Here is a 26332-nt window from a genome sequence, read left to right as displayed (position 1 = left end):
GAGCCTATGCTCCTTCCAGTAGTATATGTTCTAAGATAAATACCACCTGAAGAGATAATTTCTTTAATTATGCCCTTATATATGTACATACATTATAATTACGTACTATTCTACAAGTTTTATATATAAAGAGACATCTTAGAAACGACTGGAAGATTCTTATGTGTTAGATATCTTCAGAATGTCTCTGAGATATATTGTACACATTTACTTTGTTCGGGGTAAGATATCTCCTGAATATCTTATACAGGAAGTGTATTCATGATATAGTCATAATATACTGATGATATCTTAAAGATATATTGAGATACATTTCGTATATCCGAATTGATTTTAGTATATCACATAGATCTCCATTGCTGTGTGGGAATGTACTTAGAAAATATACGAATTCTGATTATTAAGAGAATAAAACATATTCATATCTAAATATTTATATTCATTTCACATGCAAGCAATTATAGGTTATAAAAGCTGAATATTAAAGTTTATGTTAAAAGTAATTCTATAATTTTCATCAAAATTATATCATTCAATATATATATATAATATATATATATATACATATTATAAATAAAATATAATTAAATTATACTTTAAACAATGTACAAAATTACAGAAACTCTGAACTTTACCAAACAGATTAAACTCGATCTACACTTATACACTTAAATATAATACACTAACACAATTAAATGTGACACTGTACATATATGAATGTCGCTCAATATGGCGATGAAATGTTGCAAGTTATTCCGTTCAGCAAACATGGCAGTATACGGAACATTTTCTGTGACCAACTTTTTTCTCCCTATCCTATCTAGTTAGGTCTCCTTATTCTTACTTCATAGTCAAGTGATAATATACGGTTTTCGACTTACCGTTTTTCAACCTACCATTTTCGGATTACCGTTTTTTATATAGCAAATTAAGTTGATATTTTAAATAATTTATATGATAAGTGTCTCTGGAAGAGCAAATCCTACGTGACCTATTCTTTCTTTTTCTCTTCAGACGTCACAATATCTATTACTACGTTTACACGGCACGCTTTACGCCGAAGTTATAACATCGATGTTATGAAACTGGCCAATCACAGTCATTCCATTCTTCAGAGGAATAGCTATGATTGGCCAGTTTCATAACATCGATGTTACAACTTCGGCGTAAAGCATGCCGTGTAAATGTAGTATATATTTTATTACAGCTAATTACCTTTATTTTTAATTATGACCCGTTTTTTAAGAAATGTACAACAGAGACGTATGTGTGGTTAAACGATGCTTTTATTTCACGTACAAAATAAAAATCTTCGATACAGTTTACATATTCTTCACTGATAAAACATGTCACATTATGACATTCTTGTTCATGCTCGCTGAAAAATTTCCTTTAATAAATCAAAGTGAAATAGTTTTATGTAAAATAATGATGCCAAATTTTATATTACCTTTATTACAACTTACAACTTATTTTTTTTAAATATATAATAGACAATCACACATGTGTGTGTGTGTGTGTGTGTGTGTGTGTGTGTGTGTGTGTGTGTGTGTGTGTGTGTGTAATTAAACAACTTTCAGCTTTTTATTTCATGTACAAAAATCTTTAACCTACACACAGATCCAATGTACTTGACAAGCCTAGTCAATGAAAGTTTAGTAAGATTTATCGTATATTTTTTTAGCGAGAAGACTTATCGAATAGGAAGAACTTTATCGAAAAAATTTACAGATAAGTTTGCGCTAGTACGAAACGCGGAAAGTATACTTATCTTATATACTACTTATAACACTTAATATTTACATAAAGAGACTTTAACGATAATATCACCGCTCTGTGTTTTCGCTCGATTATATGGCTATTGCACAGTCGTACAATAAGTAGACGAAATACATTTTCATTGAAATGATTGAAAATAGCTCACTTCGTGGTCAACGACTATAAATGAATCAATTTTTTTACAGGTCACTACACAGTAAAAAAGAAAATGTTAATTTTTTACATGTCCCAGGAGATTCACTCTAAATTTTAAGTTAAAATAACTCATTCGTCTTGTGTTATTTATTAACGAACTAGTAATGTTAAATAATTGACACAATACTTTACATTTATATTTGTTATTTTGACTTTAAGGGTGATTTAAAACTAATATATAAAATAAGTAGAGTACATAGAAGAGTAGTTGCAGTAACTCATAAGAAAATGTCAATAAAACATTTTTCGTATAATGTAAATGAAAAAATTCTTAGATGTTAAATTGACTTTGAGATATATAGATTGACTTGAAACAATTGTATTAAAAACATTCAAAATAACATTTTTAATTGACATAAGCAAATGTTAAGTTAGAAAGGTGATATGAATCTAACACATCAAAGTATTACAAAAATAATAACATATCTCAGTTATATGTTAATTTTACATTGAAGTAATAATCAAAATGTGGTAACACAAGAAAAATTCTACATATGGACGCAAGATTTTTTACTGTGTAATGATTTTATAAAGATAAAAAAAATTTTTTAATTTTTAGATGAAAGCCGTTAGATGAAAACTTCTATTTGATATGTGTGTTGCAATATTGAGATGCAATACTACTATATTTCTAGCCAAAAAAGAGAAAAAAAAAATTTTTTTTTTTAATGAAGAACTGGGTGGAATTATAGCCTTTTCACTATCTGTTTCATTATAACCGGATCAAATCCAGTATCCTCAAACGAATAATCCAGTTATTTCACGCTTGTTTTCTGATCATATAATTCTATACTGTAATAATTTTGACGATGATTTCTCTAGAATACTCTTATTCATCATCTTGTAACGATAGTAAACTTTGTTAGTCTAGTAATACCATTTCAAAGTAATACTATTTCGAGCTACATGCGTGAAAAGAGAGTGAATTAAAATAGAAGCGAAAAAGGTCATGTACATATATATGGTCAAAGCGAATATTGATCTAATAATATTTTTGGAAATTATAATAAATCTTATAATTTCCAGTTCAAACAAATTGCACTGATTATTTGTCGGTCTTGAAACACTCCAGTTAAGAAATGACTGGTCGAATTGATATTGAATCGACATCGATATGATAATTTTGACGTCAATTCGATGTCGTTCAATGGCTAATTGACATTTATTTATCACTGGAACAGTCCTAAATAAAAATTGGAATATGTAATATCACAAATTATAATAATTAATAAATTGACAAATGAATAATCTGATACTAATGTATATCTTAAAAAATGCTGTAAAAAATTTATTAAATTGCTTGTCAATTTAATTTGTAATCTTACGTCTCCAAATTCAGTTTGCTTGAATTGGAAGTTATAAGATTCACACAAAAATCATTAGGCAGTAAAACAATCTGCTTTAACCGAATATGACTTTCTTAGCTTATTTATATTGATCATATCTCGGTCGATTTACACTTACTATTAATAGAATTTTTTATATTTTGCAATATTAGAAATTCCTTTTTCTTAATTTTTAAGCCAAGTGATTCGCCGTATCCGAAAGTTCGTCTTCCGAGACGTCGCAATGATAATCACTCGACAGTCATATATTTTCTTAAAAATATTCCACATATGACGGAAATAAATAGTGTACCATTTAGGTTGTATTCCAAATTACTGCCAGCGCTAAAAATTTATAATTTACATTACGTATACTACAGATTCTCAGCATTGAATGAATTTTGGAATACAGCCTTAATATATAAATATAATTAAAAATAAGAGATATAAATATAATTAAAAATTATCTACATAAATGCAGAGAAAACATAAAGTTTGCGTATTTAACTCTAAGAGATAAAATTAAGGTTGGTTTAATTGTATCAATATTAAACTTAATTTAACACTTTTACTATCTTTTTTCAGTTTGTAATAGAGACAAAAGAGAGAGAATTCTAGGAGATATTGATGTAATCGAGCCTATAAAATAACTTCTTTCTATTGAACTGTCGAGTGATTGAAGCAAAGCCTCTATTAGTCCTTACAACCGAGACCGGCGGACCAATTGCAGATACCGCCGACCGGATCGAAAGACAGCTTGTCGGGACAAGTGTACTCGGTTCCGATCACCTGACCGTTCACCATACGAGCGCAAGTGATGAATTTTTTACACGAGTACGGATGCGGGAAGTTGCCCTGATCCATGCAACGTATGGTACCCTTACTCGTGAGGAAGAGTTTACTGTTGAGGACGGATTTGCCGATGACAATCGGCGCCTCATCCTCGTAATAATCATAGTCGATTACTGGCGGTCTTCTGGGCCTTGTAGTCGCGTTCACCGTAGCCCTGTCTTTCGTCTGAGATCTCTGGCGGCTTCGAAAGTTCGTATCATACCTTGAAACTGTCCTACTGGTCGTAGGATCTGTTCTAGGTATCACGGTGGTGCTTATCTTGCGCCTATCGACATCCCTTAACGGTGTTTGACCTAGTTATAGAACCTGATTAGTCTTTTGTCACTTCGATATTACTGAGAGGGCAAGCAGGTCACTGATTCCCATAGTGAGAGAGCGCGTCGAAGTGAAAAGATCGAAATTCATTAGTAAGACATCAATCAATGATAGATGATGAGAGCCAATAGCTGCACAGAGACTGAAAGACGAAGAGACGAACGTCTCGATAACCTTGTCAGGAATATCATAAGCACGTGCTATGTAAAATCGTGTTAACAAATCCGATTAGAATAAGTACCAACGAACGGTACAAAAACAGCTATTCCTGAGAAAGTCGACATTTTACAACCAACTAACCATTTAAACCCTATCATAGTTCGATTGAAGGATTCATGCCATGTACTGTCCAGTCTGTCGATAATGGCATGAATTCAACGATTAGTGATTAATTCGCTTAGCAAAGCCAAATTGTGAATAAATATGGCCGTAAGAGAGAAAGAGACGATATTGATAGTATGCGTGGAAATTAACAATTGCGTTAATATAAACGGCTGACATTAATTAAGACAAATTCAGAAGAGAGCCGCGTATAAATCGCGGAATTGCGCAATCGGAAAAGAAATAGAGAACAAAAAATAGACGTTAGAAGCGAAAATCATGAAAAAGATATGTGTAATGAATGAATTATTTGACTGAATGATGACGTTATCGCGAAGATTCCATATTTTTAAGAAGATAGTCTTTTGAGCGATTAGCTAGCGTCATACGATTTGACGTAAGTCGAGGAGCTGACAAGGCAGATTATTAGGGCCGTCGTACACAATTATCAAAAATGACCCCGTAACGAAGAAGCTGGCCGCGACGGTCTTGAAATAAATCGATTGCTATTAAAAACGCATAGCTACCCGATGTAGTCCGTGAAGAGAATGAAGTATATGATGAACTTAGTATATGGACTTCAGATTAGAAGAATTAGAAAATCGGATGGCGTGGTTTCTAGCAAATATAATGTACCAATGTCTGACGTCGAGGACGGCGGGTCCGATAGCGTCACCGCGAATTCTTGGGCACGGATGCTTTGATCGGATACGTCTGCATTCTGATCATGCAAGACGGCAGCCGGCTTAACATAGGACTCGGTGCCTTCGAATGCGTCTGAAAGAAGAAATGGTTCGAAAAAAAGATAAAAATTAAAACAGGAAAGACAAAATTAAATTTTTTTAAAAATATGGGCTAGAAATAAACGAAGTAAATGAATGCTACTTTTAGGTGAACCTACCGACGAAATCTATCCTCGATGATATTGTGGTCTCAACCGGTCTACGTCTTCGATAAACGGTATTCGATAAGGTGTTGGTTAGTGGAGCGATCGTTGTGAACGGCGTCGGTTTCCTACGTCTATTAGAATGTCCACTTTCTGAGTTGCGATTAATCGATTTACCGTTCATCACCTGCTCGAGATACAATTGATTTATATATTGATTTATAATACTAGAAATAATACAAACCGATATCACAATATTACAATATCATCAATTCAGTTAAATGCACACACACATATGTGCATTCGTACATTTTGACAAAGCAAAGCTCTTACAATAGATTCATGATAAAGATAAATAAGAAACTCTAGAAAATCTAATATCTTAGACAACACAAACATCTAAAAGTCTTTTAAAGAATTCGAAAAGTTTCTTATTTATATTTATATCTCATTTATATTAATATCTACTTTATAATCCGTATTCATACCTCACTTTATTGACAAATGCGTGCATTTAACATGTAGTTTATGTTACATTTGTTAAAATTTCAGAAACAAATACGCACATTTATCGAAAGAGATATGAATATGTTTCTTAGTATTTTTTTTATACACCTTATCCAAAGTGCTTTTTAATCATTAAAATATTCTTCAAATATCTTTTACGTATTGTAAAAGATTTTTTAATTTTTCAATCATTCTTTTAGAAATGCCTGGAAGATCTCTTAAACTCTTTTAGATTCTAAGTTGTATTGGAATTTTGTGTTGTTTGCGATGTTCCACGTGTTAAGATATATTAATCATTGATCCAGGCATTAAAACGTTGAAGATAATTTATCAGAAAAAGTAAATGGACGTTCACAAAAATGCGCGTCTTTTAAAAAGATATTTGCTAATTTGTAATGCTAGGAAGAAATAGCAGTAAATGAAGATATTCCTTGATCCGTTCGCGTCTCAAATATTTGCTCAGAGAGAAAAATTAAGTTTCCAATTTAATCCGCGGAGTAGATAGGTTTTTAATAGTCAGAGGAAAAAGAGCGTTTTCGTAGGCGAGTAATATGTCTTAGAAATATGATGATGACGTAGTAGCGTAAAAGATGATAATGTAACTCCTTTTATTTCACGGAAAGTATTTTACTTAAATCCAGTGAGAGGCGATGACCGAGACTTTGCCAAACTGCCATTCAAGAGAAGCCACTAATTGGAAGTTATAATCAATTACAATCAATTCCTTCCAGATTAATCGTTCGTATCATGTTCATATACTATTAATTGATAAATTATATTTTGACTTGATATCAAAAAATATGGACGATTATGGTCAGCAATCGAACGAATAATTATATTAAGCGGTTGAAAGTAATCTTCATGGCACTGCCGCTTTGCATTATTCTTTAAAGTCTTTCCGAGAAGTATACCGATCGATTAGACACCAAAAGCGGATTCAGAAGAGATTATATGTTGAGTAAGAGGTATCTTCAGGCGATTTGAAAGTAAGACATTAAATGATGATTTCTGCGAGAAAATCATGCTTCAAGAGGTCTTTTGGTTAGCTTCAAGAAGAGGTGGTGATACTCGTAGTAGTAAGTCAGTTCTACTAGGGTTCCTCATTAGTTTTTGCAGCGTTTCGTTCTTATGTTTCCGTTTTGGTTAGGGCAACATGCGATCAAGAAAATACAATGTTATCAATTTAAAGTGGATCTTCGACTTAAAGCTGCACTGACCTCGAGCGAGAATCGATCGGTATCCTTCTCGACCGGAACAGACGTCCTCGTGGTCTGCGACTCCGTGTCTTCCGGCTGTTTGATCATCGCCTCCTTTTCCTCGGATTTAGAATGCTTCATCATCTTTTTCTTGTCGGGAAGATTATCGCCCATATGAAGATTACTTAAAAAGTGTAATGTGTTAAGTACTTGAGAATCTTTCCTAGCAAAATTAGAATCGACATTTGTTTCTTCAGCTACTGAATCTCTTTCCTTGGATGTAGGTTTGACACTTTTCAATGCATCTTCCATTCTTCTTTGTGCGTCTTCTCCATTAAAAAGATTCTCATGAAGGTTACTTAAAAAACTATCTTGAAAATCTTTATCGGAAAAATTAGAATCAGAATTTACACTCGTTTCTTTAACTGTTGAATTCTTTTCCTCGGATCTAGGCTTAATGCTTTTCAATGCGACTCTCATTCTCCTTCTAGTTCCATGTTTGACAGGAAAATTTTTCCGAAAATTATTTGAAAAGGTGTCTCTAAGACTTCCATTGGTAAAATTAGGATCTACAGTTATTCCTTCAACTGTCGAATTCTTTTCCAGATCAGACTTAAGTTTGACGCTCTTTAATACAACTCTCATTCTTCTAGTCCTATATTCAATAGGAAGATTCTTAGCGTTGCGAAAATTATTTGAAAAAGTGCCTTGAAGATTTTCATTGATAGAGTCAGGCTCTACAGTTATTTCTTCAACTGTTGGATTCTTTTCTTCGGTCTTAGGTTTGACGCTCTTTAATACAACTCTCATTCTTCTTCTAGTCCTATATTCAACGGGAAAATTCTTAGCGCTGTAAAAATTATTAGAAAAAGTACCTTGGAGACTTTCATTGGTAAAATCATCTTCTGTACCGGCTTTTTCAGTCTTTGTCTCCTCTTCTTCAGATTTAGATTTAATTCTCTTTAATTTAACTCTCATTTTTCTTCTTGTTTTTTCCTCATTGGAAAAATTCTGACTTATGTTTTGATTATTTAAAAAATTATTTTGAAAATTTTTATTGGCAAAATCAGGATTCACATTTATTTCTTCAATCGTGGAATTCTTCTCTTCAATTTTAGATCTGACATTCTTCAATACAACTCTCATCCTTCTTCTTGTGATTCTTTTGTCAGAAAGATTCTTATCTGAGTAAGAACTTTTCGGAAAATTGTCTCTTAGATTTGTATTGATAGAATCAAAATCTACCCTCTCTCCTTCGATTAGATTCTTTTCCTCGGATTTAGGTTTATTTTTCGGATTTTCTAGTTTAGAAAAATCCTTAGGTACATAAAGATTATTTTGAATATTATCTGGAAAACTCTCATTAGCAGAACTAGAATTGGTACTGATGTTTTTTGTTGTTGACAAACTTTCTTCAGATTGTTTCAATATAACTTCTTGTTTTTCTTTGATATTTTCATTCTCATAATAAGTTTGAAGTGTTTCGTTCCCAATAATGGTAGGTGTCTGAAGAAATACTGTTGTTTCTTCTGTGGGTAAAATAGTATTCATTTCTTCCTTGACTCTTTTCTTCAGTACAACTTTTCTCCTTCTCATATTTTTTACCTGATCATTAGTATAATCAGTAATATTTTGAACATCAACAGTATCCTGATCGGATCTAATAGTATTATTGAACGCTTTAGAATTAATTCTGATTCTCTTCTGTATGATTCTTCTTTCACGATTCTTCTCAATCGCTTTTGAGGACGAAATATGAGTAGCAGGTCTTTGTGATCGTCTACGGTGCAATGTAACTTGACGTCGAGGATATTCATTAGTTCTTTGTGGTGTTGTAGGACTTCCAAGCCAATTGTTTGTTCGATTTAAAACGCGACGTTTAGCAGTTTTTTGACTAAATTGATAATTGGTTGTGTTGAGTTCCAAAATCGTTTGATTCTGTTTTTGGTTTTCTGTAATCTTTGAAATAGTTTCTTCTGACACCTTTATTTCTGGAGCTGTAAACTCGTTCCTCATTGTTTGGGCAGAACTCAATTTGCTAATGGTCGCAATTGTTTGATCTTCAGTTTGACTTTGTGTTTTCATTGACGTAGTTTCCTTAAAATCTGTCTTCTGTTCCAGCGTTAAAGACTCTTCACTTATTGTTTGTACAAAATCTGATTCATAAGTGTCCGTAGTTGTTTGAATAGTGGAGTTTATCGCAAATTCGTCAGTAGTCGCAAAGGGCGTCGTAAAAGCTGTAGATTTTTCTACAGCTACAGTCGTTTTGTTAGTAATTAATGTTGTGATCGAAAAGGGGGTTGAAGGAGTTTGAGTGATTATTGGAGTTGAGGAATTTTCATCCCCTTGGGTTGACAATGTAGCTGTTACAACAGATAATGCTTCGAAATTTGTACTAGAATGAGGTTTTGGATATGCGGTCACTGTCGAAGTAAATGTTGAAGGGATTTCGAACGTTATAGGAATTTCAGTAATTTCAGTAGTCTCTGCAATTGTTGTAACGGCTAATATCTCGGAATTGCTGCTAATATTAAAATTACTTGAATTTGCAAGATGTATTGTAGAGGATTCAGGCGTTAAAATTGTAGAAACAGCTGAACTTGTTGAAGTTATGTCTGTATTCGTAATGAGAGCCTTGGGCGAAGTCACAGAACTATTTTTAGGCCGAATCGTAATTGGTGAGATCTCGCTAGTTGAAGAAATGAAAGGAATGTTTGTATTTATAGGCGATGTAATTACATTAAGATCAGTAATCGTTGGAATAATTACATTAAGAGGCGTAGTCATTATATTTGTTGTTACAGTATTTATATCTGCGAGATTATTCGTTGTCATGGGTGTAGTTGCATGTATATGTTGCGTGTTCACAGTTAAAGGAATGACTGTTGTTAATGGTAAAGTAGTAATGGGAATCGTAGCATTCTTAACTGTAGTGAATGTGGAATAATTTCTAGTTATGGAAAATGTTTCAGCTGTAGCACTCGCAGCTGTAACTAAGGTAGAATCAGTTACAACGTCGTGCATGCTTATAGTTGTTGGAATTGCATCTGTGAAATAATTTGTAATTGAGGAAGTAGTGCCAATATTAGCATTTGCAATTTGCACTCTAGTCATATTTGTAGAATCATCTACAATTTCCTGCGCATTAGCAGTTACTGGTATAGTTACGACTCCAGTATTTGTTACTGTAGTTACATGATCGGTTACAATTGTAGTAGTCTCTGGAATTATATTTACATTTGTAGAAGGAATTTCACTTTCAGTATTTACTGCGAACGTAATCGTAGTTGCAGGATCAGTCAGAATTGCATTCTCAATTATTGGATTATCAGTTACGGAATAATTTGGAGTAGTTTCAATTTCAGTACTTATAGTTGTGGGTGTATAGATTATGGTAAGTTCAGCCGCAACTGTGGATGCTTTTGAAACTGCTATCGTCGATGATGTAACAGACGCGTTGACTACAGGAACATTCATAATTGTAGAATCATCTGAAAACGTTGAAATATCAGCAGTTGTGGCATTTGTTGGAATAGTTTTGAAAATCGAAGGAGTCGTTGCGATTATTGAATTTGTTAAAGTCATTGTCTCAGTTACATTGCTTTTCGAGTCTTCAATTTTGGCATTAGAATTCGCAAGATTATTGTAAACGCTTAAAATTTCAGGAGATGCCGTGAAATCATCGAACTCCGTTAGAGAAGTTGTCGATATGGTCGAAGCCGTAGGAAGTTTATTTCTTGATGCCAAAGTCGAAGCCTCAGTAGTTAGAGAAACGCTTCTTAAAGTATTCGTCAAGGCATAAATAGAATCGCTCTCCGTTCGTCTTATAGCGTCCTTGATTGGTGAAACAGTAGTCCTATTTCTTTTCTTTGCCACTATACGTCTGCCCGTCCACAACGGCGTGATGGCTTCGTTGTATCTATTTACAGCGATAGCGATTTTTCGTCTTGTCGGCGTTGTCGAAGATGCGACGTAAGAGTTAAAAAGTGGCGTCATATGATCAAAATTACGCAACAATTTTCCTCTCTTGGGCGTTGGTCCATCGACAAGAATTGTAATTAAGTCAGATTTTTTATGATTTGAAATCTCAGCGTTCGAGAAAGTCATTGAAGAATTGGGTACGGAATATTTCTCTTCGCGAAAACCAATACCTTTGTCGTTACTGATATTTACATTGTCGTCGAGAATATTAGGTCCCGATTCAATCTGATCATTATAAGCAACAGTAACAGTCCCATCAGTCATAGAAACGTCGGAAATTAAAATGGTTTCCGTCTGCTGTTCAACGGGAATATCAGTCGTTGTGTAAAGTGGCGTAGAACTATCCATCAATATCGATGATACATTTTCGCTCCTGGTGATGTAAAACCCACGCATTACCGGACTGGAAATCAAACTAACGAGAGAAATGCCGCGCATTGTCGTTGGTTTCAAATAGATCGAATTGGTAGACGTCTTTCGTTTAGTCTCGTCTTCTTGAATAGTGTTCGTGACTGAAACTCGTTCATCAAAGTTTGTAACGTCATCCTTTCTTAAAGTGCGAGATCTCGCTCTGTTTTCTGAGGCTTGCTGCAGCCACAAATCGCCGGTTTCTTCAATTATGTCTCTCGGTGATTGGGCGATCTTTTTTTCACCGTCTTGAGACTCGTCTGTTCCTCTCAACAACTCCTCGACGTTCTGCCGGCTAATATCGTTGTCCACATCGTTACGCAACAAGTGCAAGAGTACGGATGACGACGTCGTAGCAGTACGATCGTCGTAGTAAGTCGTCGGATAGCCAATCAGCTCCTTCAGAGTCGGCAGCCTAATAGCTTCCGAATCGGCGACCTGAAAATCAGAATAAAGCAGCGCGCTTTAATACGGAGGTTCTCAAGGACTTCTCTGTTTCTCCTTGTCCTCTCCCTTCATAGTTTATTTCTTTGCAGTCTCCTTCTTTCTGTCTTTCTGTCCGTGCGTGAACTGCGCCAGTTTGGAGGAAAAAAGAAGGAACATGAAGAGGAAGACTCTTTAGTTATCTATTGAAGCGCCGCGAACGTGTCTTGCTTGCTGCGTTAATTTGGATCGATTAAGGAATCATCCTAGGACATCGATAGTGTTTAATGATTATTGTATTTGTGGTAAGTAGAAGTACATCATCGAGAAAGTTATCAGAGGTTTCAGTCAAAGGTTCCCCTCTGAGTAAGCGGATGAAGAAGGTGCTCGTTATGATTCAGTCATTATTGATGATGTGAGGATGATGCGTGAAGACGATTATTCAGTCGTCGGTCGTCGTGAGCTATAACGAGTCCTTGTCGTTCCTTTTGATTCACATAGTTATACTTAATGTCCATTTCATAGAACAATCTTAAATATAATATAATTAAGTTTGTTAAGAGTGTTATATACATTAGTGACCTTTAAATGTCTACTAACACTTTAACGTTCCTTCCGATAAATCGGCGATCGCAATTGGTTTCTTAATTACTTAATGGCTGGATCTATGTACATTATTGTTGACTACATTGATAAATAGTAACGACATTCGTATACTATTATTTCGCGGAGCCCTTGCCGGTGATCAGATTGCTGAATACTGACTCGATCTCGATAGTCGAAGACTCGTAAGATTCTGTAGTGAATCGATCATTATGACGATAATTGAACTCGCCCTCGATGGGCAAGGTGGATCGTTCGACACCATGACGAACTTCGTTAGCAGAGTCATCGTTGACTCCAGTCATCAAAGTTGACAACGGAGTCGTTGGAGGGAATTGATCCGCTGGTATCCTCGTGGTCGATGTCAGTGACGAATACTTGGTCTTGATGAGGATCTTCTGCCGCTCCGTGGTGCCGGACTCTGTTACCGAGGTCACCAATCTAGTTACTGATGGTTTTACTGTGGTACGCGTATAATATGGATCAATTAAATTTTGCGAGTCAAAAAAATCGTTGCTCCTTAGCGTCGTTGTTCTCAGTGATTGCTGTTTCCGATGGAAAGCATCCGCAACGTAATCAAATTTTTTCATCGGTATCAGAGTCTCCGTGACTGCCGCTTCCGTACTGGTCGACGTACGTTTTGGGTACGAACGTGTTCTGAAGTATTGCCAAGTGCTCGTAGATTCTGGACTCGGCTGCGTAGTTTTTTCCTCGATTTTAACATTGTTCCGATTTAGAAGCTTATAACGCATTCGCGGCTGCCGGAAGCCGGATTGTCTCAGCCTAGCATCCCTTGTCTCTGGTGTCTCCTCGGATTCTTCAGGTGCAGAATCTATCGGAGGATATCGCCTCGGCGATAAAGCTTCTTCGGGATCGAATGGCCTCTTCAATATTATTGGAACCTTGTATCGTGGCCGAATCTCGGGTCCGCGAGTAACAATCGGTGTTAATCGATACGTATTATTTTCTATAAACTCTGTTCTCGCGACTTTACGGTCTTCAACATCTTCAATATAAGCTGAAGGATAATTTATTTGACCTCTTAATGAAGTCGTGGTATAATGTTTCCAGAATTCCGCGGTGTCATCCGAAAAACCATTTGTCAAAATCGATTTGTTTCTCAGAGTCGTACCTGAGTTTACAATGTCCTGTCTAGCCAAGTCACGAGATCTGCTTGTATTCTCTTTTTCTTCTCCTTCTTTCTCCTCCTTATATTTAAGATCATCGTAAAGTATATTAACGGTGCTAGAAGAAACTGGATAACGTCCAATAAATAAGTAGTTTTTGCGTTTTGAGAGAATCTCAAGGCTGCTGTTTTCCGTTGATGACAGCGCAGGAATGTATTGGTTGTTGGTGTTCCCTGAAGATGATACAGGATTCTTGCGAATGAACTTCTTACGCGCGTATCTCGAATCGGAACTCGATCTTGCAGCTGAAAACGAATCTGATTCCGTCGTAAATGGTGTAGTAGTTACTTGTGTACGAGTGGTAGCTGAATCTGAATCCGATGTGGACAACGTGGTTTGCACGCGAGTAGTGGATAAATTCTCAGCTTCAGTAGACGGTATTAACGTATCTTCTAAAAACATGCTTTCAGTGTTATAAGTAGTGGCTGTCGCCAATGTTGATTCAATTGTAACTTCGGTATCCATTTCAATCGTTGACCGCTGAATCTCGTCAGCATCTGTGTTAATCGTTGGTATGGTAGCAGTACTGAGAATATCTTCGCCTGATATCGTCGTGGTTTCAATCGCAGGAGTCTCCAAAGTAACCTTCATGAAACCATCAGAGTTGTAATCGGTGGACAAGGTGGTTTCCGTGACAGTCGAAGTCGAATCTTCTATTTCTCTCGTAAGTCCGGTTAAACCAGTAACAATCGTCGATTCTTCAGTATTTTGGCTTATTAGAGTAACCTCTGTCTGATTAATAGAAACTGTCGATTTTTCAACATCTTCATCGCTTCCCATTGGAGTCGTCGATTTTAAAAGAAGACTCGAATCTTCTTCTTCTTCGAGGGAAACTTCCATCGATGTTGAAGTATTTTGAAGCGGACGTTTACGTTTTATCACTTTTCGTCTACGAGGCCCTTGAGATGTTTCCTCTTCTTCTGTTTCAATAATATTAACAACTGTGCTCGATGATATCGGTCTCTTTCTTAGGAAAATCTTTCGTTTTCTTGGCGTTCCCGATGTTTTTTCTGCAACATCAAAGACGCGTTCGGTAGAAACGATCGTTACCAAATCAGGATTGAATTCATGAATTTCGATGCGAGTGGTCGTTGTGGCAACAGTATCTTTCGATTGGTTACTCGCATTTACTTTATTGCTAGATATAGTTGTTCCATCAATTTGCGTGATTGGTTTCAAATCGTAGATCGGCTGGATAGTGTTGGATTCAACGACGGAATCAATTTTTGCGGTTGATTGATCAACACCGTTCAACAAATCGTTTCCCTCAATCCTGTCAGTTTCCGCAGAAGTACCTGTTTTGAAAGCTTTTAGTGTCATCGATGCTATGTGTTTTTGGTTCAAGTCATTATTTACTTTTTGCAACGACTCTTCCACGTTGTTTCTCTTTCTCGTGTACTTCGTTCTGTCATATAATTCACGATTAACAGTCGGCTTTCTAAATATCCTAATATTCGTTATTTTATTATTCTCCTCGTCAGATCGCGATTGATATAACGGATTTTTTCTAGAACCACCTTGTGTTATTCTTACTATCGGGCTATCATCCAATTCATTAACTGTAATAGATTCTGGGTTATTGACTCTGCTAGGTCTTCGATATCTTCTCTTAACATCATCAATGGTAACTGTACCAACGGTAGTTGAAGCTGTTGTTCTGCCTCTTTCTCTGTATCTGAGGCTTGGGACGAAGTTCGCGGAAACGTCTTGCGTCTTTGATCTTGACGTTGGTGGAGTATACCTGCTGGATCCTCTGCCATATGATCTACTAAGGTCCTTGCTCCTGGATGTGGAAGTCTCCGCATGCGGAATGTCCACTTGATCCACTAACTCCTCCTCGGTAACTCGTTTGACTGGTTTCGTCCTTAATCGAACTCGCCCCAGAACCGGATTGGACGGACGCGTATGATGTCGCGGCGTAATACTCACCTTGGACCTGCTCAATGGGGTCGTAGCCGTCGTTGTTGCTTCTAATGAACCGGATCTTCGTCTGGTAAAACCGAACGGTCGCGGTTGCGACACCGCGGCGATCGTCGATCTGCTTGCTAACGTCGTTGTTGTTGTCGTCGTCGACTGGCTTGAACTACTGCTAATTGCCGGCAACGTTGTAAATAAGATCTCCGTCGCCGAATCTTCCACCAGTTTCATCGAGTCAGTAGTGGAGTCGATGTCTGCTCTAGAGCTAACATTAGATGGATTTTCTGGCGGTTCGACACTAATTGTGGTGATAACCTCGGTGGAAGTCGAAGTAGTCGTTGCAGGCGTCGTAGACAACGAAGCGGTCGTACTAACTGTTTTCCTGAATACTTCTGGATACTCTTCTAATTTCGTCGGTGAAGTCGTCTCGCTAATCTTCGATAAAGGTATTATGCTAGACAAACCTTCCGAAGTTTTCAAAGTGGTACTTCTGAATCTTTGTATGTTGGAGTACCTAAAAAATAAATAAGAACGTGAAATGCATATTGATATAAAAGTATTGTAACAAATAAGTATGTATAGAAACCTAGTTTTGGTTGTTGATGAATCATTGTCTTTGTCTGCTGATTGATTCGTGCTTTTATCTTCCCTTTTCTCTGATTTTCTGAAGTTATTATAAGTTGTTAAATGAGAATCTTATAAAAATAATAAATGTACCGTAATACGTACTTAGATATATATTATACATATAATTATATTATGTTATTATATATTTGCAATTTTTCTCTTGTACCTGAAACCTGAATCACGATTTCGAAAAGATTTAGACGTTTCAGAGCTTGCTTCATTATCATGTTGTCTAAAAATAATTATTACGTAATATTAATAATTTTTAATAAATTTTTAATAGAACAGAGCGCGAATAATTGTATCATTGAAAATATGTTTACTTTAAAGAAACGATCGGTCGTCGTCTGCGAGTCGGTTTTTCCTCCTCGATTTCAATTTCCTTCCCTTCCACGTCATTCTCGATTCTGAAAATTTCATATTGTGAGAGATACTATACAATATTTTTACAATATACGAGATAAATTATTTATTTTGTCAATTATCTTACTTAGACGTCGTGATGGAAGGTCGCGTTCGTCGAATATTTACGTAACTTGGCGTTACTCGTTGAGTGAATAAGCTATCTTCCAACGGATTACTGATGCTTTTTCCCTCAGAGGATGCTACATCAGTGTTGTCTTCCTCGTCCTCATTGATGTCTTCGTTCTCGGATAAAGATTCTTTCGTGATTGATCTAATCAATATCAGAATTGTAACTAAAAGGTACATGAATTAAACATTTACAATTTATAAAATTAGTTTTATCAACAATTAAATTTAAGAAACAAACTTCTAATAAAATTAAATAAACAAAACAACAATGGGCATATAGGATTTAATCAAGTATGGAAAATGTTGCGCAGAAAATTATTTACTATAATTAAAAATTAACAGAATCTATTTACTAGTAATAAAAAGATTTTTAATTATAACTAATAATTTTCTGCACAACAATTTGCCCATTGTTGTTTATTTAGTTTTATTTAACATTGGTCTCAGTTTAATTTTCTGCTTCTCTTCAAAATTATGATTAACAAAAAGAAAAAATATATAAGCTACGATGGAAATTAATTAAACTTAATAAGTATAATCAATATCATGTGGTATAAAGAAAGTGTGATATTAAACATTTTTACTAATAATAATCAAACAAGTGACTGACTTGGATCTTTCGATGGTGACATATTGAGGTTTCTGTGATCGTCTGAGACTCTTCACTTCAGGAATATCATCCAAACCTTCGAATTGTGCTCTTCCTGGCCCGTTCACATAACTGGTTTCCGAAGACGATAACACAGGTCGATGATTACCAATTCTGTTCGTTTGGCGATTCAATACACGTTCATATAAACTACGACTAATCGTAGCCGGTGTGACACTTTCGCTGCCTGATTTGGTATCCGAATTCTTTTCTTGAAATAGCAATTGCTTTTCCAACTCTTCTATTCCGCCTAAAATAAAAGAATTCTTTAAATTATTTATTTCAAAATATTGTATAAAAGATTCCTAGCAGAAGAGATATATCGATATCATAAAAAATATTACATAGAAATCAATATCATAAAAAATAATATAAAAAAAAGAACATTAAAATTACTAGAGTTATTATTTTAATTGCGCAGAAAGAATATTAATATTATAGAATTATCAAAAAGTAGGTACATTGTAGCAAGGGGGTAACCACTAGCTGAAATATTGTCCCACAGATTTCATGATTTCATCTGATTACAAATAATTTTTTTCATTACTATGAAGTAATTTGGTAAAATATACGATTTTATTTAATATTATTTAATATTAATGATTTCTCGTGGTTGCATATATAATTATCGGATTATACATATAGAGATTTTATATAAATTTTATAATGATTTCGAGGATTCTGTCCCAGGATTTACCCCCTCACATTGTAGTTATATGTACCTATGTTTAACAAACTTATACTTGCCAGCTTTTTTGATAAGATCGATGAGTTCTTTGATAACCCTTGGATCTTCCTCGTCTTCGCTGTCAACTCTTTCTGGTTCACTTGGTTTCGAAGTGGTCGTCGTAGTAGTAGTCGTACTTGGTCTATTTCTGGTGAGTGTTTTATACACGAGTGGTCTCGTTGTTGTGGTAGTCATCGGTTCTTCCTTTCTCTTCTCCTCCTGCTCCTCTTCTTCTACTTCTTCGTCTTCCTCGATCTCGTCATCCTCTTCTAAATTGTCATCCTCTTCCGAATCGTACTCTTCCGATTCCACTTTTGCGGTTGTTGTGCTGTGCAAGTAAGTTGTTCGACTTGTCGCGGCCGTAATGGGCGATCTAGTGGTAGAGACTATTGATGTTTTCGACGTCTTGGGACAAATTACGTTACGCGGATAATCACAAGAATCCGCCCCTTTGTTGAATACCAATCCTGTGAAAACCCAAAAGGAACTATTACATGACGAATAAGTCAAAAATTTCTGTTCTAGTTTCAGATCTAGCAATAAATGGAAATAATATAACTACTACCCAGAGTATAAAATTATAACATCAATGTTATGTTACTATGAATGCGGTCAGAGAGACGCTATTAGCACTATTTGTATCGTCTTTGTTTTATGTCTAACAACCGATGAAGGTAGAAGACCCTAACAGCGTTTATTAATACGTCTCGAACGCACTCGATTAGTTAATATTTACTGAATAATATTAAAAAATTCAAATTTTTTGAATTAATTTTTTATCCGTATCATTTATTTAAATTTTTAATTTATATATACATATATATATATATATATATATACATATAACAGATTTCATACTTATCTCTTCCTTTTTTCTCATAATGTAACATAATTTAAGAATTAAGTGTTAAAACGTAATAAAAATTATTAATCAAAAAATTGGAAAGAATACGGGTGTTAGGAGTCAGGCGCAGAAGACGTCGCGCAAATAATACATCTATGAAGCTTGAAGCTTCTTTATTCAACAAACGCGCTTACATGTTTCGGCTCATTTTTTAGCCTTCCTCAGAGCAAACACAAACTAACATATATAAACTAAAAGTTATCCTGTCATGGTGAACTCCCCTACATCGAGAATTTAAATGTCAGAATTAAACAAAAAGAAAGAAAAGTTAAAAGACGCGATATCTTCTGTGCCTGACTTCTAACGCCCGTATTCTTTCCAATTCTTTGATTTATAAAGAGTCTTGGTTAGTTTGATTTGTTATACGGAAAAATTATTAATAGTAGAGTACAATTACCTGATGGACAGGTGAATTGATGCGCAACTACGCCAAGTCCACCGGGACCACTATCAAGACACCAGAAATATTTCTTGCAATCACGAGGATGCGGGAAGAAGCCTTCATCTTCACATTTAAAATCTGTAAAATACAAACCAGTAATAATTTTACGTAGTAAAAATAACTTTATCCCAAATACTTTTATACATTAAATTTAGATATTCCAAAGTTTGAGAGCAAACGTTCGATTAATCATTGTTTAAAACATGTTTATCTCGTGATTTTCACGGAAATTTACCGGTTCCTGGATCGGGTGTAGTTGGTGGTTCGGGAGTCGTTAGCTTGTTGCTTATGGATTCCTCATTCTCAGTCTTGTTTTGTCCCTTACGTCTGGAATGCTTTCTACGGGTGATACGATCGGCAGCACTGCTTTGCGTTTTACTCCTGTTTTGACTCTTCGGTCGCTCGATTTTCTCTGTGACTCTTACAGTGTTTCTACCCTCTGTATCTTCATCTGATGATGGATCATATGATCTCCTAGATACTTCCCGATCTTCCTGTTCCTCCTTGCTTGCTTGCGAAATGGTACGGTATTTTGGTCTTGAAGAGGATACACGTTTGCTGATAATCGGAGCAGATGTAGTGCTACTTCTTCGGTTGCTTATATTTGACTTACGAGTGCTGCTTTGCGTATTTTGAGTGCGGGTCTTTTTCCGACTATCTACTGACTTCGTCTTGTCGATTGTATTCCTGCTATATAATAATAATAATTTTTATGTGTATAATATAATAATATTAAATTATAAATAGAAATAAAAAATATCTAACACCAAAAATAATATTTCGAATTAGAAAAATCTACATTTTATGTTTTATCAATTACACAGGCTCACAACAAAAAAGTACCCTGTGCTGGCGTGGAGATCCAGCTATTTTTATGTATTTTGAATCGCTAAATGCGAATCTGACATCAAAATAGGACCATCCAGGGTAAATTTTCAATCTAGAGCGAAAAAATGACCCATTTTTTTCCCATTTTTGACTTAGATTTTCGCTCTAGATTGAACATTTTTCCTGGATGGTCCTATTTTGATGTCAGATTCGTATTTAGCGACTCAAAATACATAAAAATAGTTGGGTCTCCACCCCAGCACAGGGTACCTTTTTGCGGGCCTGTGTTATCATTTATTAATTTGATGTCTTATATAGATATTTAAGATAACTTATATAATAACGTTAACGTGTATAATACACCGAAACACTATCGTGTTTCTAGATAATTATTGTAATATTATTACATCTAATACATATATTATATATTATAATTATTATATCATAATATAATAATATAGTTTAGAGTGCTATTTCTTAAATTGATATTTGTTGCTAATATTTATTAACATATATGGTTATATATACGTATATAAGGTTACCTATTATCCGTAAGCAACGCTTCTTTGGCAGCCTCAATCAATGGATAAGGTCGACCGTGGCATTTGCCACGAAAATCATCATTGTCTATGGACCAGAACATAATGCCTCCCAATTTCTTCTCATTCACATAATGAGCTTTCAATTTGACTATGTCCTCGTCGTCATACCCTACCCACTGATTGCCTTTGAAGGCGTATGGTCCCATGGCTTTTGGATTTGGTTGAACAACTTCCCATTCGTCAGAATCTGCTATACTCTCGCAAATCTTAAAAAACAAATGTTTAATTTTCAATTTTAAATATATAAGTAAAAAAACATATGCTTATAAATTTAAATATATAGAATTTTTATGTGTGCACTTTCATAAATTTTATGTATTCTCACAGATAATACAACTAATCCATTATATAATTATATAAAGGACTACATATGTAGTATATAAATTCCCACAAAATTATACAAGCACTTAAGATCCAACTATTTCTATTGGTTGTGTGCAATAAAATTTACCTCATAATAAGCAAGATAGCCTTTCTCTCGAGTGGCCTCTCCTTCGGTACCAGGACCATCCGCTGGCGACCCGAGTTCGGTTGCATCTTGATTAAACAACGTATACGACCGACCATATGTTGGTATTCCAAGAACGACCTTATCTGCGGACGCACCTTTCTCCAAGAGATGAGTTATTGTATAATCCTGTTAGACATTAATGAAGGCGCCTTACTAATTGATCTGGTTCAAATGGTAACTATATAAGATCTTAATGAGCAAATTCTTACAATAGTCAATTCCGCGTCGTAATTGTATTCGTTGTCCTCCTCCAGGGGATACAACGGCGAATGATGATTGACAGCGGGCTCGTACGCCGAGTGATAGTCGTAAGAGAGTAAATTAATAAAGTCCAAGTATTCATTTAGTCTGGGTACATCGTAACCTTTGTCGATATATTCGACACCGGCGGGCATCGCCATCGATAGCAACAATCTCGATCTTCCGGTCTTCGAAGATTCTCTCTCAAACTCCTTACGAAGTTCCTATCAATTCGCACACACACAATTAATTATTTTATTTAACTTTCCGCAATTCACTCCTTCTTTGATTGAAATAAAATTGCAATCGGTTTTTGATCATTTTGAGTTTATCCACATTTCTATCTATGAACCTTTAACACCTTTTTTATTTGTTGAGATTTCTACAAGATATTTCCTTTTTTATGACGGTAAGAAACGATTGATAAATCTACCTGCACCAAGTCGGCGTAATTGTCCTTATCTCGCGGTTTTCCGCCATCTCTAAACGCTGGATATTCCCAGTCAAGATCGAGTCCGTCGAAATGATTCTGTCTAAGGAACTTAACAGAGTTCTTGATAAACTCTCGCCGTCTCGCAGGATCAGCTACCATCGGTGAAAATCTGCTGGAGCCCTCATTCCAACCGCCGATCGCCAGCATCGTCTTCAAGTTCTTATTATAGGTCTTCAAACCCGTAAACTTCGCGTATCCGCCTGTCGAGTGAACATATTCATTGAAGAGTGAAAGTTAAATATCGGCCAAGTCATCAAAAATGATGTGTTCAAAGTTTGTCAATGTAGTGCATTAAACAACTTGATAAACAGAGCATTTTAACTAAACAGAAGCAACGCTGCTTATATTTAGATATAATAGATGTAAAATTAGAAATAGTTCTTGTTGTAACTGAAAGTAACATTTTTAACACTTGTAGGACGATTAACGTTTATTCTTCAATTTCCTTTGTATAATTGATTCAGTTATTACATTAAGTCATTACATTTTTAATAAATTTATGATACATTCATAAATTTAATTTCATTTTAATTGATACATTCATAAATTTAATTTCATTTTAATTGAATCGCCATTGATATGCATATAAATAAGTAGGTAATTATATAATCATTATAACAAGGCTGCAATATTGAATTATAATCACTACTGTATTCTTCAATAAATTGATAATAAATTCAACAAGTCTTGAAATAAATGTTATATATTTTTATACCTTTCTCGATGTCTTGATACTTGTCGAACGGTTTCAGTGCGTTTTCTTTTGTGAAACCTCCGAATGCGTAGATTAAGTGAGTGCAAAGATAGGGATTTATGTTTTGAGGGGAGAATTTCGCTGTGCCGGGCCGATACACTGACCAGTTTGTATAATAACAAACAATTCTGCGTTCGGCAATTCCTAAAAGATAAAAATACACATTTACAAGCACGAAAAATATATACTTTTTTTAAAGCAATTTTTAGATGTATTTTTCCAATTGTTTTAATATAGAAAGTTGACTTTCTAGATTTCTATATCATTAAATAACTATAATAATTTTTAAAGCGTTTACATGAAATAAGTACACATATAAATAAACCAGATGACTACTGAATCAACAATATATTACTCTATCAATAATAATTAGACCTAAAAAGTACTTAAATACACTAGTAGATTTAATAAATATAATATTGACTGCGAACAAAAAAATTTTTTAATATTACAAAATAATAATTAATTACATAGGTATTTAAAATCGGTCTTTGGTTAAAGATATTTATCTCTTATATTTGGCATTTTTCTGAAAGAAGAAGAAACGAGGTCGCTTTGTTTCACAGACTGCTTTTCTGCTTTCAGTAGAATTATTTTGAATAAAGAGACAGCTATGACAGATACATCCTGGTGCACTAAGTCTCGTGCTGCAAGTCGCGAAAAATTTCGCTCTCTGGTGTCACCTCTCAATAGCATTCGCGCATGCTATTGGCGTTTTCACCGCGACCGCTAAATGCACGCGCGTCTACGAGATCGTGAATTAAATGTAAGCGCGTCCCAGACGCATACGCCTGGCTCTTCACTATATTCGCATTAAAGCGTGCATGCACACACTCGCGAACGTGGGGAGAACGCGTAAACGCCACGAGAGAAAACTGCCACAGGGAGAAATTGACACGCGATTGGGACTTTCGTTTATGCGAAGAAATAGTGTTCGGATCGCATAGCCGATGAGGTTCTTAAAATGCACTTCTGATATCCGACTAGACTTTTTCTGATTTATATAAAAGAAAATACAGCGATTTTATGTATATGTATAATTTTAATGTATAATGTAGATGTGTATGTATAATTTACGATAAACAATGTGGTCTGACGTCAATAGAAATTCAGATAATGCAAAATAAAAAGTATTTTCCAGAATTTATTTTTTTTCAAAAGCATGCACTTATGTTGTAAAAACAGTAATTTTTTTACACATGTACGCAACTAATATATTTAGTATATATAATTGATTCTACCTAAAATAATATACGAAAGGCAAAGTTAAGTTTTCGAGATGTATATAGGTAAATTAAATTGAAATGTATTAAAACTGTGTTGTTTCTAACAATATTTTTGCATTAATTAACTCTTACAACATCGTTTTACATAGAAAATAAATAAAAGATCTCATTACATCCAGTTATATTATTTTAAATTTTTTGTAAAAGCTAATCTCCTCGAATTATAGAGTCTTTCTGATGATAATGCTCAACTTTTTATAATTCCGCAAACTAAGGAGATCTTATAAAGTCATGATTATATTAATTGAATTAGATTGTATTATTGCGGATATCATTACAGTTAATCTAACTTCCTTCAGCAAAATGTTACGAAGATCCGTAACGAGCCACGTAATCCGATCGAAAATGGCATTGCGAAAGCGAGAGATAGTATTACGAGACGGATATTGTTTCTCTCTAGCCGTCCAAGCGGTTAATTAGTCGAATGCGTGTATATCTATGCATGGAGAAGCATGCATCTCGTTGCCCCGCTTCGCACGTGCATAATCGCCCACGAAGGCTGACTTTGACGGCATGCCGAGAGTTCGCGTCTCGTACGGTTACACGCAATGAGCACTTTCGAGCCGTTCGCGAATTATCCGTTGTTGCTTTCACCGATCGTGCGTGAAACGAGGTCGAACATCGTGTAGGAACAATTGTATAGAAACACGAGCGGTGCTTGCAGATTAAGGCTTGTTACTGACCCTGACCGCAGGAACCAGGCGACACTTTGGCGAGGTCAATGAAATATCCCTGGGCAACGATCGAAACCGGAGCGATTTCGACGAGCGTTTATCGAAGACTTACATATTTGCGTAAAGGAAAGTTGAATGCTATCGTGTATTAATTGTAATAATAATGATTAATTGCAGATTACATCCGTCAAAGCGATCTACCATAAACTAGAAATACTTTCAAAAAATAGAAAAAATAAGAATTTCGGTAAAAATTTATACACAACTTCATTTTTAGTATAAATAAGTATAGATGTTTATTTCTAATCTTTAAAATATGTAATTATTTTACACATAAAGAACTAAATTGTACGGATTACTTTTGCAAGAGACTTTCCGTTTTCTGTAGATACTTGTAAATTAATAAAAATAAAAAATGCAAGAAATTTAGATTACTTTTAAACGTATATATATATATCATTTAAATTACTTTTATGTGTCCAGAGCAATAAAATTTGACCTAAATTATACCGGTTTTAATTCCCTCTAGAGAAATTCTAAATACAATTATTCAAACACCATAAACGTTCGAAAGGCACCATAAAGATGTGCAAAACGTTCATAAAAATGTTTATATTGCGTCCTAAACTTCTATAAATCTTTTATATAGATATTTAAATGTATAATTTATTTTGTTAAAATAGATATGAATTTATAAAATAATTTATTATTATTATATATTTTAATTTTTAATTATCAAAGATTAAGATAAAGATTAATTTCATTGAACTGTGATACGTTCATTAATCTTGTCCCTGCACACGTGCGTCATATTCTACCTATTAATTTTTTTTATATTATATTTCATTACTTTACATTGCATTTATATTATAATCAAGTCGAAAAAGTAATTAAATTCAAGTGTAAAATAATTACATATTTAAAAAATTAAAAATAGATACTTATTTATACTAAAAATAAAATGTTTACATATTTTAATGTAATGTTAATTAAACGTATTAACTTTTCTTATAAATACCTACATAAAATGGACAATGTTGTAAAATTTAAAAGCTTTAAAAGTAATGCCAATAAATTGTACGGTTTAATCATAAAATGGTGATCAAATAAAACAACTGAATTAAAAAACCCTCATAATATACATATATGTATATATATATATATAT

General features: G+C 34.6%; 1 protein-coding gene across 1 annotated transcript in view; it reads right to left on the bottom strand.

Annotated features, from left to right (window-relative positions):
• Window positions 1–3802: 3802 nt before the first annotated feature.
• The window catches only part of LOC108770838 (uncharacterized threonine-rich GPI-anchored glycoprotein PJ4664.02), a 40730-nt gene continuing 18200 nt past the window's right edge, over window positions 3803–26332 (bottom strand). Inside the window, exons 3-20 of the mRNA XM_018522573.1 lie at window positions 23168–23350; window positions 22393–22652; window positions 21929–22183; window positions 21660–21845; window positions 21149–21414; window positions 20014–20468; window positions 19734–19856; window positions 18453–18899; window positions 17667–17955; window positions 17013–17198; window positions 16846–16929; window positions 16689–16754; window positions 16482–16559; window positions 12950–16409; window positions 7398–12203; window positions 5689–5860; window positions 5424–5564; window positions 3803–4444 (exon numbers count right to left, since the gene is read on the bottom strand). Coding sequence (XP_018378075.1) covers window positions 3993–4444; window positions 5424–5564; window positions 5689–5860; window positions 7398–12203; window positions 12950–16409; window positions 16482–16559; window positions 16689–16754; window positions 16846–16929; window positions 17013–17198; window positions 17667–17955; window positions 18453–18899; window positions 19734–19856; window positions 20014–20468; window positions 21149–21414; window positions 21660–21845; window positions 21929–22183; window positions 22393–22652; window positions 23168–23350 — 11909 coding nt within the window. The 3' untranslated portion in view covers window positions 3803–3992. The remainder of the gene's footprint in view (window positions 4445–5423; window positions 5565–5688; window positions 5861–7397; window positions 12204–12949; window positions 16410–16481; window positions 16560–16688; window positions 16755–16845; window positions 16930–17012; window positions 17199–17666; window positions 17956–18452; window positions 18900–19733; window positions 19857–20013; window positions 20469–21148; window positions 21415–21659; window positions 21846–21928; window positions 22184–22392; window positions 22653–23167; window positions 23351–26332) is intronic.

This window comes from Trachymyrmex cornetzi, unplaced genomic scaffold (genome assembly GCF_001594075.2).
Source record: "Trachymyrmex cornetzi isolate Tcor2-1 unplaced genomic scaffold, Tcor1.1 scaffold1354, whole genome shotgun sequence".
Taxonomy (NCBI): Eukaryota; Metazoa; Arthropoda; class Insecta; order Hymenoptera; family Formicidae; genus Trachymyrmex; species Trachymyrmex cornetzi.
This window is presented reverse-complemented; position numbering and strand designations above follow the sequence as displayed.